This window comes from Psittacula echo, assembly GCF_963264785.1.
Source record: "Psittacula echo genome assembly, chromosome: 3".
NCBI classification, from domain to species: Eukaryota; Metazoa; Chordata; class Aves; order Psittaciformes; family Psittacidae; genus Psittacula; species Psittacula echo.
Window position 1 is genome coordinate 41,886,404 of NC_137736.1, and position 16,357 is coordinate 41,902,760.

A 16,357-nucleotide genomic window follows, 5' to 3' on the forward strand; every position below is an offset into this window, starting at 1 on the left:
ATGTTGGTAATTTACATTCAGTGTAAGGAATAAAAATCTGAAAGACTTGGGTGTCTACTGGAGCTCCAGAGGGCAGCAAGTACACCAGCTCAGCAATCACTGCTGCTAATGCGCTGTATGAGGAATACATATTCAAGTCAATGCCTAATGCACTGGGATATAAAAACTGCAGCTGTTAACACATCTTGAACTGAAATGAAATTTGGGCCTTGTTGGAGAGAGCTAAAAAAGCATACTTAGAAAGTAGGAAACATACTAAGAAGCTGCCTTACCTCCATCTAGTTCTTCAGCTCCAAAATGATTCCTGTAGAAGAGCATAATCTCTATCTTGTAACACTTGTAGATAGTCACTAAACAGACAAGCAGCAGCAGAATAGCACCAAGCCCACCAGCAAGCTCAACTGTGTACATCAGCTCTGCAAAGAATTACAAAATGTAATAACCACCACATTCCAAAACAGAGAAGTATTAGCAGCAGATCTCACACTTAAACATTAAAATAAAATAACGAATGACTGGGTAATCATTTATTTATTGTGTTATAGAGCCCTTGAAGAATTACATAACTATAAGGTTGTGGTTTTTTTCCTTGGATAAACTGTTTTTTTCTCTGGTAAGCCATTTAAATTGCTTATTTAAAAAACAACAATTGCTGGGATTGTGTGTGTATATGTACAAGTGTGAGAATATATACAAGATATTTGATAACTTCATTCTCTCTGTAGATAGATCACGGTTTGCTTTACACAGATAATGTTGAGATTCTACTTATAATGAAAGCAGAGATTAATGGCTTTTTTGGGGAGGACTATAATGCAAATACAGCTTCTCCTTTTTTCACACAAAAATGAGTTTCAGTGTTCTGGATAAGATTACACTAAGGATTTGATTTTTTTTTTTTTTTTTAATAAAAATAAATTTTAAAAAAATCAAACTGAGAGATGTGAAGGCAAGTCATCCAAAGAACCTCACATCCTCACATCTCAGTTATGTTTTAATATCTATAACAGTTTCCCAACATTCTGCAGTTCATCTTTATTTTCCCTTTCCCTCAGTTGGGGTTACTTTATGTGTAGTCATAGCAAACCACCACAATTTGTCCTTCTGGCATTCCCATTCATACTATGACCCCCTGATGTCTTTGCTGCACTCTGCCACTGGCGTCTCACATGATGTTGCTGTGTAGCTCCAATCCATCTGGTCAAATATGGCCAAAACCAGCTACCACCAGCAGTATTCTTAGTGGGGCCACTTATCATTGCATAAGCAGTATGCTATCATGGACTTTCACCTCTTCCAGTCTTAACAGTTGCATGTTCCAGGAAGCTTATACAGCTATGTGGCATCCATTTTGTTGTTACTTTTAATTTGCTTATTGACCGAAAACTGCAATGTTAAAAAAAGGAAGGTGGAAGGAGAGGGCCATTGCTAACAATTTTGTAATTTGAAATGGGTAGTAGATGGCAAATCTTAAGACTACCAACCAATACTTTTCCAATATCACTCAGTTTTGAGGAATGCCATGAAAATGAATCTTGGAAATCTAAGATACACAATTTGCTTCATAAAAATCTGTGGTGGAGAAAGCTCAGTTCCATGTTATTTTCACAGTATCCTCTACCAGTGGGCAGCTTCTGTCTGAGTGAAGCAGGGTAACCCTAAAATAACCTTTTATGTGTGTGTGGTTATGCAGATATGATACTGTAGCAAAATACAATTCAATTAGAGAAATAAAAGGTTAGAAGAAAAAATAACAATTCCATTTATTTTGACTACATCTACTGAGAAACACTTTTATTATTTTGAGGCAAATGTAAGAAGATTTCATTGCTGTCTGGAAGACATTAAAAATGCAACAAAATAAAAAGGCATTTATATTCCATGTCATTCCCTCCAAAACCATGCTGGAAATTCTGTTGTGTTATTTTTCAGGCCAACATGCTTATTTCAGACTTTCAATACTTCTCTGGTCCTGAGAAGGAAATGTTATTAAAAACACCCTACAAAAAATTGTTTGTGTAGACAAGTAATACAGTATTTTAGAATACAAATGGAAAGGGAAATTACTCTGCAGTGGTCTAGTATACCTTGTTTATCATTTTGTAATACAGATGATGTAGCTGTTCAATGGTAACTAGAAGAAAGGCTTTAGTATTTCAAGTTGCTAGGCACAAAATACTCTATTTATGTGCCTGCTGTTATGACTCATTAAAGGCAAGGAAAAACTTTAAAACTGGAACACAAAAGATTTTCCTAAATTAATGATTTTGAGATTATATGACAAAAATAACTGCAGGTAGTCAACTGTTCTCTGTCACTGTGCATGAAATTAGGCTAATGCACTGCATCATTTTTGCCATCAAAGAGTCCCTCTTAGTTATCTGTTTCCACATAAAATAATTCAAGATTATGCATATATTTTTACTGCAGTAAAGTCTATCAGAACATACAAGAAAATGTCCTAATTTAGGCAACCAAAGCCAACAACAAAGTTCTCTAAGTCATTATGTACTCAAAATCACCTGCTTCTAGGCCATCATGATCACTTACAACCAAAAAGATATGGTGTTTTTTCTTAAAGAGATTTGTTTGCAAAATGAGTTTCATGATCTACCCATCTAGTATAGCAAGGTTGTATTTTCCTCTGTGCTGGACAATGTCTATCAGCACATGTTTGCACTTTGCCTTGGGTGTTATTTGTCAGGGTTCAGAGGCAGACAGGAGCTGTGATTAGCCCAGCATCCTCACACCCAACCCTGAAAATGCCTAAGCTAATCCCCAAAGTGCTGAGAGGAAGACAACCGCATCTGTGCAGTGCTGTGGAAGGAGGGACAGATTGGCCTGGGCACAGTGCCACACTGAGTTGATTGCTTTCAGGCCTTGAGTTAGTGTTTCTGCAGGATGATAAACTCTAAACCCTGCCCTAAGGAGACACTGGCTGAATTGTAGGGATTTTATGAGCAATATTAACTTGTGTTGCACTGAACTGAAGAAGGCGTGAGGAGGAAAAGGCTCAGTCCTGCCTCTGGTGTTAGCCTCTTGGGTGATGGAAGCCATTTCACATTTCTGTGCCTTAGTTTTCCCAATGTGAATTGGGGAGGGTGCTTCTGAGTCCTTCATAGGAGAACACCAAAGGTATTGGTGATGTGTATGTCAGCAATGTCAACAATGATGTAGTGACTGTAAAACTCGGTTAAAGTGTAACAACAGGTTAGAGTGTAAGGTTACGTTCACAATAACATTTTTTTCTGCTGCTGCGAATTGTGATTTGAGCAGGGATGCTCCAGCAGGCATTACACTCTCTTTGAAGTGTGATTTATTTTTTTTTTTTCTTGCTGAAATTCATGTTTCCTGTAGTGGCTACGTGCTAAAAAGATTCAATTTCAGCACAATTCCACATCAGAGGGGAGAGACAAAAAGTGCAAACCTTTTAAAATCTATTTAGCCTCTGTGTTACATTGCTCAAACTACAGACCTGGCCCTCCTTAAGGAGCCGAGACTGAATGTAGAAAATAGTAGAGGAAAATTACTCAGCTAACCCTTAGGGGGACAGGCATTCTGTTAAACACAACAAATGAGTGACTGCCAGGGAGTTACATCCAGAAACACAGCAATCATTTAGTTACAGGCAATTAACAATACTCCTCCAGTAGCACAGGAACAGTTCTACTCCAAGGGAAAACACATTGATTACTGCAGCAGTAGGAGATTGGTTTCTGAATAAAATTCAGATTTAAAACAAGATTTGTTACAAGCATTTTGACCGATAGCTACAATTGTTTTTCCTTATCAGGAGGCTTTGGCCAAACAACCCATTGAAAGAGATAGTTAATTAAAGCAAAGTATGTGTTTTCTCCAAATATCCAGCATGATATTTCTGGTAATAAATTTACTTGGTTTCTACTGATTCTATACTAATTATTGAGCATATTTGTAGAACATAATTTTGATCTTCATCTGGCTTTTAATATTTGATAAACTTCCTTTCACTGTGTCATGAAGGTAATTCACTTATTGTAGCTGGAGTTGTAACAAGAAAGTAAATGAAAGGGTACCTTCAAAGATTCATATCTTTTGACTGATACAACATGCTTCAGGGACTTCACATGTAATGATCTGTGATAATTTAAAATTAATCTTATTCTATTCATTAGTCCACATACAGCTGAGCTACAAAGAAAAATAATAATATTTCAAACATTCTTTTTTTGTGATTTATAACTCTTTAAGGATGTGATTTATAGTTCTGTATTCAATTTCTGAGCCTTTTTCAAAATCCAATTACAGTCTATCTAAGGTTTGAATTTTTCAATCACTTATGCAGATTGCTTAACTTTATGGACTATAAGTAATCCCTCTAAAGTCAACAGGACTATTCACAGAGCTTCAGGTTAATGCATACATAAATCTTTGCATCTTTGTGATCTAAACTAACTTCCATTCTCTGCCTGTCTTGGATAATTTAACTCACAAAGCTACAAGGTTTGGTTAGAGACAGTCTGTTTGTCTAGGTATGCTTTCATGAACTGAAATTATTAAATGAAACATTAAGATAATGAATATAAAAGGGGGATATGTTGGGGAGCAGTTGAAGAATATTAAAGCTCCTGTGATGACACCTGACAGAAGGTAAAGAAAGCAGATCCCAACAAACAGAGCAAGACTGATGTGTAATAACATGCAGCTTTGGTTATAAATGGATGTGTTTCTCCTAAAAGAAGGAGGCTGGCTAAAACACAAGTACTTGTCTGAGTCTTATTTCAGACAAATATTGCATTATACAGGATTTTTTGTTTGTTTGTTTCAACAAGCCAAACAAAATCTGTTTGTATTTAAGGCACCTAGATGGCTTTGTGGATTCTGTTGTGGATGGTTACTGTAGGATAATAATACTTCTTATATTAGTAGAAATAGATTTGTGATGTTCATTAGCTTGACTATAAAATAATTTCTTAGAACAAAGTACATGCTTTCTTCCAGCATAGGCCATACAAGCTTGCAGATGTCTGTAGAATTGACTTAAGGTGGCTAAATTTAGTTGCAGTTTTTAATGTGGTTTTCAATGCAGTAATTTCATTTCATTTATTACAACTATTGAGAACTGGGTTTTCACTTTATTTTTTAGATCAATACCTAATATATATTCCCAATTCATCTATGAAAAAGACAGTCAGGTTTCGGAATATACATGCATATGTACATGTGCGTTCAAATGCAAGACAGGGACCTTGTTAACCTGTTCATCAGTATGGCAGGCAGCATATCTGAGTCTTGGTGCTGCTGGATTTCCAGTATTACTAGAATAGAGATAGTAAATTATTATAATAAAAGTATATTCTTACTGATGACATTTTTATTTCTTCTGAAAAGTGCAGGATACCTGTTCCAAGCAGGAGACTAATTACACTGACTAGCTCCAACAGTATGTTAGCTCAAAAGAGGATAAGGCTGAAAACACATAGATGCTGCAATGTTACTGAAGTTTATTACATTTAAATACAGAACACTGAATTTTAAAGGCAATTTATATATTAGGTTGAAGGAAAAAAGTGTCATGGTGCAGAACTGCATTAATCTTTGGTTAGCTTCCCCAGATAAATGAATTGTATATGACTTAAAACCTTACTGACTAGAAGAGCTTCTATTTGCTTATTGCACTACAGAAATCAGACAGCCCACACAACTACTTCTTTTAGATCTTCTGAAAGAAATGAATGTATGAAGCACTGGGAGGTGCTAAAGTTACAGTGATTTAAGATCATAAAACATACTGTTTACATTTTTTCTGAGGATAGCATTAATGAATAATTTAGCTCTGCATGGTTATGGGAACAATTTGTGACATTTTATTTTAAAATATTTTCATCCTTGCCAATCAAAATTAGAACTGCACTTAGACGTTATATAAAGAGAAGAGCTATGATAAAAGTGGTACAAAATCTGTTTTTAAAATGAATCTGTTAAACAAACCACCTTGTTTGACAGTATCAGAGGAAAATTAGATTTATCAGAGGAAAGTCAGATTTAGGCAGATGCTACGTAATCTGATAATCTGTGTAATCTTTTTACTGGAGATGTTTTACTCCAGATTTCTGAAGGATGAAGAAAATAGTCTTATGAAGAGTTTTGCTCAGGGAGTAGTCTTTAGTATTTTACTAATTTACTGATTTTAGATGAGACTGAGTGCAAACAGAACAGTCACTTTCAGTTAGGAGGAAATATTAAACTTTTGACCCTGCGTCATGAACCTTTCTGGTGACTAAACCTTTGCACTGCCCAGCACAGTGACAATCTAAAGGCTTCTTCAGTGGCCACAGGGGCCATTGAAAAATCAATTCCCCTCAAACCAAATTTCAATTCCTATTCTAAAACTTGGTGAGGAACTCAGAAAAGCTTTTCCTGCTGTGCAGGATAAAACCTGAATGCTTTATACACTGGATGATAAGTATCTGTAAGTTCTTAACTGATCAAGTGGGTCAGAGTTTTATAACAGTTTTGCTTCTACTGAGTCTCAGAGATTTGCTGGAATGTTGAGGTAATTAGAACAAATTCAGCAGAAGCTGAAATATAAACCACATTGCACTCCCATCTTAAATTATGATCTCTCATTTAGAATCTCCCATTTAGAAATTTCAGAAGCATCATGAAGGTTTATGGCAAATGAAGTTATGACAAATGTGGTTTCTCTGCAGAGGTTAGAAAAGAACTACTGTCTTTTCTTTTTAAAGTCTTAATTGTCACTCATCACTGCCATTGTGTGAAGCTGTATCCTAGTGACTGAAAATGCTCATGAGATCAAAGCCTTAACATATTCAAGTACGTAACTAATATAACATATCTACACTATTATATGAATGACACAGTAATTTAAGGTGCTCATCAGCAATTCTGGTATCGTTAATAATAACCATATGAAGAAAATTCAGAATAACTGTTAAGAATTTGTTATTAAATTGTCAAGGAAATTGTATTAAACTGTACAGAAAATATTAATTTGATGTTTATGCACTAATAAGGCATGAGTTTAAAGAACGCCTGCCTATTCATAGGTTTCCTCGAAACGCATTTCCTATAAGAAATATTAACTTGTTTCTTTTCCAAACATATATTCTTATGGGCTACTTCAAACAGAATAAACCTCTTCCTCTAAACAATTTATTTCAGTGAAGGTCTTTTTTGGGTTTTTTTTTCAACAGAAAAAGAGTTGTTTTAACCATCCCTCATTATCTTATAGTTAACAAAACCCATATATGCCCACTGAGAACACCTATAAAAGGCAAACAAACCCAGAGCATAAAAGGTTTTTTTTGCCTTGGTCTTCACTGGCAAAGGCTCTAACCGAACCACCCAAGTCTTGGAAGGCGGATGCAGGGACTGTAAGATTGAAGACCCTAGGCCTACTGTAGGAGAGGATCTGGTTTGAGACCATCTTAAAAACCAAAACGTACACAAGTCCATGGGACCTGATGAAATCCATCTGCGGGTCCTGAAGGAGCTGGCAACTGATGTTGCTAAGCCACTGGCCATCATATTTGAAAAATCATGGCAGTCAGGTGAAGTTCCCGATGACTGGAACAAGGGAAATATAACCCCCATTTTCAAGAAGGGGAAAATGGATGACCCAGGGAATTACAGACCAGTCAGTCTCACCTCTGTGCCTGGCAAAATCTTGAAGCAGATTCTCCTGGAAGGCATGCTAAGGCACACGAAAAACAACAAGGTGGTTGGTGACAGCCAACATGGCTTCACTGGAGGGAGATCCTGTCTGACCAATTTGGTGACCTTCTGTGATGGGGCTACGAAACTGATGGACAAGGGTAGAGCAGTTGACGTCATCTACCTGGACTTGTGCAAAGCGTTCGACACTGTCCCACATGACATCCTTGTCTCTAAATTGGAGAGACATCAATTTGATGGGTGGACCAATCGGTGGATAAAGAACTGGCTGGATGGCCACACGCAAACAGTTGTGGTCAATGGCTCAATGTCCGGCTGGAGACCAGTAACAAGTGGTGTCCCTCAGGGATCGGTGTTGGGACCGGTCTTGTTCAACATCTTTGTGGGTGACATGGACAGTGGAATTGAGTGCGCCCTCAGCAAGTTTGCCGATGACACCAAGCTGTGTGGTTCGGTTGATACGCTGGAGGCAAGGAATGCCATCCAGACGGACCTTGACACGCTTGTGAGGTGGGCAGATGCCAACCTTATGAAGGTTGCCATAGTGCAACCTTCATACCATGCCAAGTGCAAGGTCCTCCACCTGTGTCGGAGCAATCCCAGGCACAGCTACAGGTTGGGTGGAGAACAGATTCAGAGCAGCCCTGTGGAGAAGGACTTGGGGATGTTGGTCGCTGAGAAAATGAACATGAGCCGGCTTCAGTGTACGCTCGCAGTCCAGAAAGCCAACCGTATCCTGGGCTGCATCAAAAGGAGCATGACCAGCAGGTTGAAGGAGGTGGTCCTGCCCCTCTACTCTGTTCTTGTCAGAACTCACTTGGAATATTGTGTGCAGTTCTGGTGTCCTCAAAATAAAGAGGACATGGAACTGTTGGAACAAGTCCGGGGGGGGGCCACGAGGATGATCAGGGGACTGGAGCACCTCCCATATGAAGATAGGCTGAGAAAGTTGGGGCTGTTCAGCCTGGAGAAGAGAAGGCTGCGTGGAGACCTCCTAGCAGCCTTCCAGTATCTGAAGGGGGCCTACAAGAATGCTGGGAAGAGGCTATTCATCAGGGACTGTAGTGATAGGACAAGGGGTAACGGATTAAAACTTAAACAGGGGAAGTTTAGACAAGGAAGAAATTCTTTACTGAGAGGGTGGTGAGGCACTGGAATGGGTTGCCCAAGGAGGTTGTGAATGCTCCATCCTTGGCGGTGTTCAAGGCCAAGTTGGATGAGGCCTTAGGTGTCACGGTTTAGTGTGAGGTGTCCCTGCCCATGGCAGGGAGTTTGGAACTAGACGATCTTAAGGTCCTTTCCAACCCTAACTATTCTATGATTGTAAGAGGCCCAGGATAGGAAATTAGACAACACTGAGAAAATGGGAAGAAAGTAAAGGTGACACTTAAAAAAATAAAAAGCATAAAGTATGTTACCTGTTCTTAGTTCTTGAGTCTTTTTCATGAAAAGTAGAGGTAGTATATTCTTACATCTTAAAAATAATATCAGCAACATTAAAGAATAATGCCAAGATAGAATTTGAGACTATTTTTGCTTTAGAGTTTTAACTGCAGACATGTAGATAAGAATTTTCAGAAAAATAATCACAAAATTAGATAATAATTGAATGAGACTATGAAAGCTTTGCTCTGGAATGAAGGTCATACTTTTCAATACATAACATTGTGGAAGAGCATTCTTTCTCTTCATGCATTACATTTCTATCTACTATATTGATAGACTATAGGCTTGTCTTCTTGAATTAAAAACCTATTTAAAAAAAATCAAATCATAGTGTTTGATCCACTCCTTTTATCATCCGCAATATGTGGTCTGTTATTAATAAATTTGTGCTTAGCTGCTGTCAATACCACTCTCAAAATTAATTTCTAGAAGGTTGCTCTACATGGCTGAAGATTAACCTGTAGCTGCTACAAATGATCAGTGACAGCTATCACAAATAAGTAACAAAATCATCCTCAGATTATAACAAGTAGGTATGTTTTATTTGTCACACAAAAGAGAAAATTATTATTGTAAAGGTAATAGAGATTTGGCCAACAGCTGGAGGAAGGGTTCTGATCCCTCCTTTTTTTCTTCCTTTTTTTTTTTTTTTTTTTTTTTTTTTGACAATTTTTGTATGACTGGACCAAAAAAGAAAACAGCATTGGCATTTTCATGCTTAAAATGCTCTACTGCCTTTAGCTCTGAGTTAAATTCTCCCTCTGCACAGGGTCTTTGGAAAGTTAGGAGTCTAAAAATGGTTAGCTGGCTGCGCAAAACCACAGATCATAGGTTTTCTCCACTGGCAGTATGAAAGTAGAAGAAGAAGCTCAGAAGAAAACGGGGGCTCAGCTCCTTGAGATGCAGAGCGCTGGCATCTGGGCTAGACAGAGATACCCAGGTTTATCCAGTTTTATCCCAGGTTTGTCCCAGTGCTAGATGACCAAACCAGGTTTGCTTTTCCTGCACAGGTGGTGCTGGAGCCCAGAGGAGCTGTGTTCTGCTCCCTTCCTCAAATTCCTCTTGGGAGACTCTGGGTTGCTGTTCCAGTGCAATGTGGGGGACAGAGCAGAAGCTCCCTGTCTCTGACTGAATGTGCCAGGCACTGGTTTGTGGTGGGGACCACCATCAGATGGACCCTGCTTGTGTTTTTTGTGAGGTGAATGTGCGTCCCTGCTAGACTAACCAGCAGGAAGAGTAAGGAAGATGCATCCACGTTTTTGCTGGTGATTTACTCTGAACTTTTTGCCCTTTCAGGGTCTGTGTAATTGCAGGCATATCCAAAACTCCCTCTGGAAGTTTAAGTTTATAGAGACTATATTGACAAGGGTGAAGCAGCAGTTGCAAGGATGTTTGAAAGGCTTAAATTTTATACCTGAAGCCTCACTGCAATTTAGCCCTAAATAAGTTTATTCCCAGGATCATGAAGGATTATAATTTCTTTTGCACGTATCCAGTGAACATTCCAGATTCATAATTTTTGTTGGCTTATACTGCTGGGAAAAAAGACCACCAACTAGAAAACCAGTCAAAACTAATACCTCTACAAATGCCTCAGTGTTCAGGAAGCAAATTTACCTAATTCTTAGGTCCCAATTGTTCTAAGTGAGCCAATAATCAGAAATTAATAAATAGCTAACTCATTCCTAGCAGCAACTAAATGTGGATCTAAAGAAGGAAACCTAAAATGAAATGTTGTCATGGTGATATACGGGAGACTAAGCAAGCATGCAAAGCTCTTATTCCTAGGAGACCTGAGAGACTACCTCAAATTTTTATTTGTCATGGTTAATTTATCATTTCACTGAAACAGTTGTCAACACGGAAAGTAAGTAGAAGGCTTCTATCAGGTACCTTTTTTTTTTCTGAGGGCACGACGGAGTTTGTTTCCAAATCAAAATTTCAGATTCAGCCTTACTTAAAGAAGGAAAAAAGTATTGGGAGGATTTTTTTGCTATTTTTAGCTTTTTGCTATTTATAAGGGCAATTAAATATTGAGATTGCTTCCTCTTAAGATGCCATGAGGCCACATGCTGTGGTGTGTTTGACGTACTGATTTCTCCCAGAAAGGAAGCAAGGAAAGTAGACCCTTGCAAAATTCATGCATGGATATTGTTAGATTAAAAAGCTGGTAGGCATAGAACAGAAAAGACTTATGTGTTGTCAGCCTTGGAGTTACTGTTTCTATAGAAGGGAAAATAAGGACTCATCAGCAGGATGTGGCTCAATACATGTCAGTTAAGTATTAGTTTCAAAGTAATTTGAGCCTTAAAAATTCTTTATTTTTGGTGTTCCATGCACTAATTTCATTATTAAAGACAATCATTGGATTTCAGTGTTGGGTTAAGCTCTTTCTCTGAATTAGAAGTATATGACTATTAGCTGGTAAATTGTTGAGGTTCAATTACTTAATAAGTTAATTTCCCATATCAGTAAATCCAGGAAAATATGGCAAATACCAGAGTAAGTAGAACACTCGATTATTTACATCTGCTTTCCTTAGGAAGCAAAGACGAGTTCAGAAAAATGACTACAAATTAGTTCTATTAATTGGAGCTACGCAGAAAAAAGTTTAAATAAATTAGTCACACTATCTTGATTTATGGCTTCCTTTTAAACTTAGACTTCGTATGTTACAAGATTAAAACTAGGGAAGACATCACTGCTTTGGTATAAATTGAGATGCCCTAAGATCTCAGCACCAGAGTAAGAACCTGGTTTGCTCACCTTTACAGTCTAAGAAAACAAGCATAGTAATGACGGCAAAGTACAGACACTGCTCCTAGTTTTCATTGCTCTCATAAACCAGCAGAATAGTGCATGAGGGCAGGGATGGACAAGCTTAAGCATGTTGAGCACCCTCTGGGAGGTAAAGTGAACAAAGTGGATCTGAGAATCTTGCTTTGCAAGAGATTCTTCACCTCTCCATAATTATCTCCATGAGAGATGGCAACGGCCATTAGGCAGGCTGGAATCATGGGATGTAAGTGGTGAGTAGAAACAGGAAGGTCCTTAGCAGTTTCTGTCATGATGTTTCACTTCAGAAACATTGATGTTGAACAAATGTGTTAGAAGGAAAATGTCGATAGACAGGCTATGCAAGAACTGCCCTGGCATGGGGTTTAGGTGGCATTTCTGGTAGAAGTAGAATATATTTTTTGTTGGCTTTTCTAATATTTGATTTTTTTTCTTTCAGAAAATTATTACAGTTTTATCACCTGTGGGTTCTTACCACTTCTTTTTGTCCATTGAGCATCTATTAGTTTTAAAGTTGATGAATTATTAAATGCATCTTTCATATAAATACAATTAAAAGGTGTGACTGTATTCTTCCCAGTGACATCCATAATTAGCAACCACCTTTCTGTTTTATTTTGAAACAAATGCCTGAAAAAAAATAATTGTTGTCTATTAATATCTCATGAGGCCAAAATTCATGCTTTCACCAGAAAGAAGCTCTATAAACAGACCACCAATATATTGTACTATTTCACGGTGAAAAGCTGCATATTTACCCCTTTTATGTAGAAGAATACTGGCATGCCGGCGTCCATTTCCATTCTCGACATAGCATGAGTAATTCCCCAGGTCTGCCTCTTCCACAGAGTCAAGAATCAATGAGATGGAAACCTCCTGTTCCCCAAGATGTTCCTTGAGAACCCTGAGAAAAAAGCAACCATCACTGCTATGCTGCTTGTACCATAGCAGAGCACGACGTAATCATGACATTATAATGCTACTTTCAATTCACAACTCTCTGGCTTCAAATTTGACTATGGTTTGGTGTAATCTTAATTTAATTCTACCATGCCCTTTTCATCCTCACTTCTAATGAGGAGATTTGGCTTTGTAAATGTTAATAAGAGCTTCAGTTAATTGTCTTAAGAGGAATAATGCACAAACTGATAATATATCATTGCACACTCTGATGGAGACCCTGATCAGTAGTATGTGAAGTCTTGTAATGCTAGAGAAGTGAAAACAAATATTTTGCGGTTTAGGGTCACATTAGGAGTCTGGACCAAACACACGATTTGTGCACTTTCTGAGATTCTTCAATGTGCCACTGAAACAATGTGTTCATGCTATGGTCTGAAAAATTATTTATAGAATGTATTATGAAATTTGACTATGTATTATAAATCAATAGAAAGAACGTGTACCAGATGCTGCTCATTCATACAGATGATAAATAAAAGACCTCCTGCATAAGACTCCACCTGTCTTCACATTGCTTTCTTTTCCTATTAGCAAGCCCATCAGTGGTTTTAGAAATCCAGGAAAGCAAATGACAAACCTTTCCAGGCTGCTCTCTCACCTCACACCTGACAAAAGAAGTGGAAACTAGCTTTCCTGCTCCTCCCTTCACAAAACAAAAGAATTGTAATGAGGTTCTTGTCACCTTTTTGTCAGCCGTCAAAATAGCAAGTCTTTAGTTGAAGGGCTTAGGAAGAGCTTTAGATGTGAAATACAGCTGATTTGGTTGTCATGTGCCATTTCGTGTATTTATACAATAAACCTAAAGTACACTGGGGTGAAATACACTTTCATTTTGCCTGTATCTGGGATGATGAACTTGAATGTCTATGTGGCCTTCTTGATTTTGTTAAAGGAATTGTCTGCTGTTTTGGTTACACTCAAGAATCCCAAGGTTTAGGTGAAAATGAGTGCAACTTCATGTCTTTTGATGAAATAATAAACTCTTATGTAAAAGGTGAAGTATAAATAAGCTTATTTTGTTCTATTATAAACAATCATGTAGATAACACATCCATGATTATTTAGCGTCTTTTTTAATGCACATTTAGATTTTCCTTAATTTCTGGGTTTATCCATGATATATCGACACAGTGATATACACACATGCAGAATTATAAATGAAAAAGAACTCTCTTCAGATCGAAGTAGATACTTAATGCTGAATAGAAGTTGATACGGTATGTCAAGTATGTAATTCCCAATACAAAACCACTTTTGTCTTATTTTCCAAATGAGGCAGTACTTTTAGAAACCATAGAAGTACATGGTGCGAATTGCCAGATCCTCTCTAAAACATGTATTTCAGCAGATAAAGGCAGCCCACATAACAGGATGCTTGGCTCTCACAGGCCAGATAACATCTCAGGAAACTCAGTTTTTGCCTTGAAGAAAAGAAAGCAAAATATTTCAAAGAGAAGCCAGACATCAGTATTTATGTAAGGCTCCATGCTTTAAAAGACTTCTTTTGAGCTGTTTTTCTTGTTGTGTTTATTTTTCTGTGTTTCATCTTAGTAACTGTCTTAGTGGTTGTTATTGCAGATTGCCACAGTTTTAAAAAGTCACTGTGCAAGTTCCAGTCCTTTAACACCACAATACTCATCAGGAAGCTATTCTGCTTTTGCATATCTCTAATATCAGACCTGGGCAAGGCATGCATTTTTCTGTTTTGTACGGGTGGAGTTGAAAAGATAAGGAATGGATGTTGCAAAACCAGGGACCAGAAACAAAGTGTTCCTGAGTTAGTCTATGATAACAAGTATTACAGTATCAAGAAAATATATTAACTGGAAAAAAAAAAAAAAGAAAAAAAAAAGAAAAGATATTTTTCTTTTACCTGATGTCACTTTCCCAGACTCGACTATCATCCAAATCTTCAATAAACTTCTCCCCTTTCATCCAGTAGATTAAAGGACTGACATCTCCACTATACCCAAAGAAAGCTCGGCAGGTTAGATTAGCAGAACTGCCTGTTACAAAGAATGTAAGAAAATTTATTATTTCAAAATCTATTAAAAACAAAAATAAGTTTTGAATCAGTTGCTTTTGTTGATTAAAAGAGAAAAAAAAAATCTGTAGAGACCCTCAATTTCCAGCTGCTGTTGAAAACGTCCAGAAGTAACTACTTATCTTGCCGCTAGTGCTCAATATATTTTCTGAAAATGAATAATATAAAAATGAAATTAAATGTTACATAAGAACAGGATTCAACTTTGTATTATTTCAGCAAGCTTTCTATGTTTGGTAAGGAAATGAAAGACTGTTTTTTTCTCAGAAAGAGCTAACTTAACTCAATTTTCCATGTTTTCTCTGAAAACAGATAAAGATTAGGTAAAATAGACATGCAATCACGTCTGTGTGAGTTCAACTTTGCAATGGCTTCTGCAAAGAGGCTGGTAGATTCCAGTAGGCTACCATTTCCAGGGGAAAGCTAGTAGAAAGATGAGTGCTCACTGCCGAATTAACTTAGCAGACAAGTATTGAACACTGAAACTTGAAAAAGGAATACACGTGATCTCATTTTGTACATTATAGGACATGTCTTTCTGTATGAACAGGAGTAATCATTAAGTGTATGCAGCAAAAAGTAGAAATTCAATATATATGCAGCATAATTAATCATTTGAGTGAAATCTAAAAATGTAATACACCTTCATTTTGGTTTATTTTCATTCTTTAGTTTTACATTGTGTTAGCACCACTGGTTTTGGGGTTTCAACTAGAGCACATATAGGGATCAAGACAGTACTTTGCACGCATTTTGTGTATTGGTAAAATGGGATAAAACTAGAGGACAGCCATAGTTAAAGATCTCCCATTCGCTTCTGTAAAGATGTTTGTGGCTACATGCACCAACTCTTCTAAACCACTATTAGAATTTCTTTAGCAGATAATTATACAGTGATTTAAAGAAGTGCTGTGATTTAAGGAGTGTTTTTTTCCCCCCTGAGGAGAGTATTTTCATGGAGTTTATATTCCTGCTGAGATGAAACTCATATTTTATTTACACTTTCAATTTTTGATCTAACGATTGTAAAGCTGACTGACCACAGCTCCCGGAAATTAAAAAAAAAAGAAAAAAAGAAAACAACAAAAAAACAAAACTGCATTGTTAACACCACTTTGTATCCAGATGCCATGAGAAGTCCATCTGGGTTCAATGAATTTTCTTAAAAACATGTTGCTTTGGGTCAGGACCTGGTCCTTCTCAAACCTTCTTCAAACATTTATTTTGAACACCTTATTTACTTTTCAGTATGGAAACAAATACAGGATTATGTATAAAAAGAAGATGAGTAATTATTAAATAAATGCCTTATTTATCTGGAACTATTTGTGGTTTTCTGTAAAAGCATCTGACTCTTCTGTCTGGTTTGAACTCTCACATCCACACTGTAAAAGGCACAGAATCAGATGTTTGTAATCAAAATGTGCAACA

The 16,357-nt window shown here is 37.2% G+C and overlaps 1 protein-coding gene across 1 annotated transcript in view; it reads right to left on the reverse strand.

Moving 5' to 3' along the window:
- Positions 1 to 16,357, reverse strand: part of IL1RAPL1 (interleukin 1 receptor accessory protein like 1) — a gene marked incomplete at both ends in the record, with an annotated part of 653,301 nt that overhangs the window by 15,289 nt on the left and 621,655 nt on the right. The window contains 3 exons of the mRNA XM_080612311.1: positions 273 to 416; positions 12,678 to 12,823; positions 14,756 to 14,884. Coding sequence (XP_080468437.1) covers positions 273 to 416; positions 12,678 to 12,823; positions 14,756 to 14,884 — 419 coding nt within the window. The remainder of the gene's footprint in view (positions 1 to 272; positions 417 to 12,677; positions 12,824 to 14,755; positions 14,885 to 16,357) is intronic.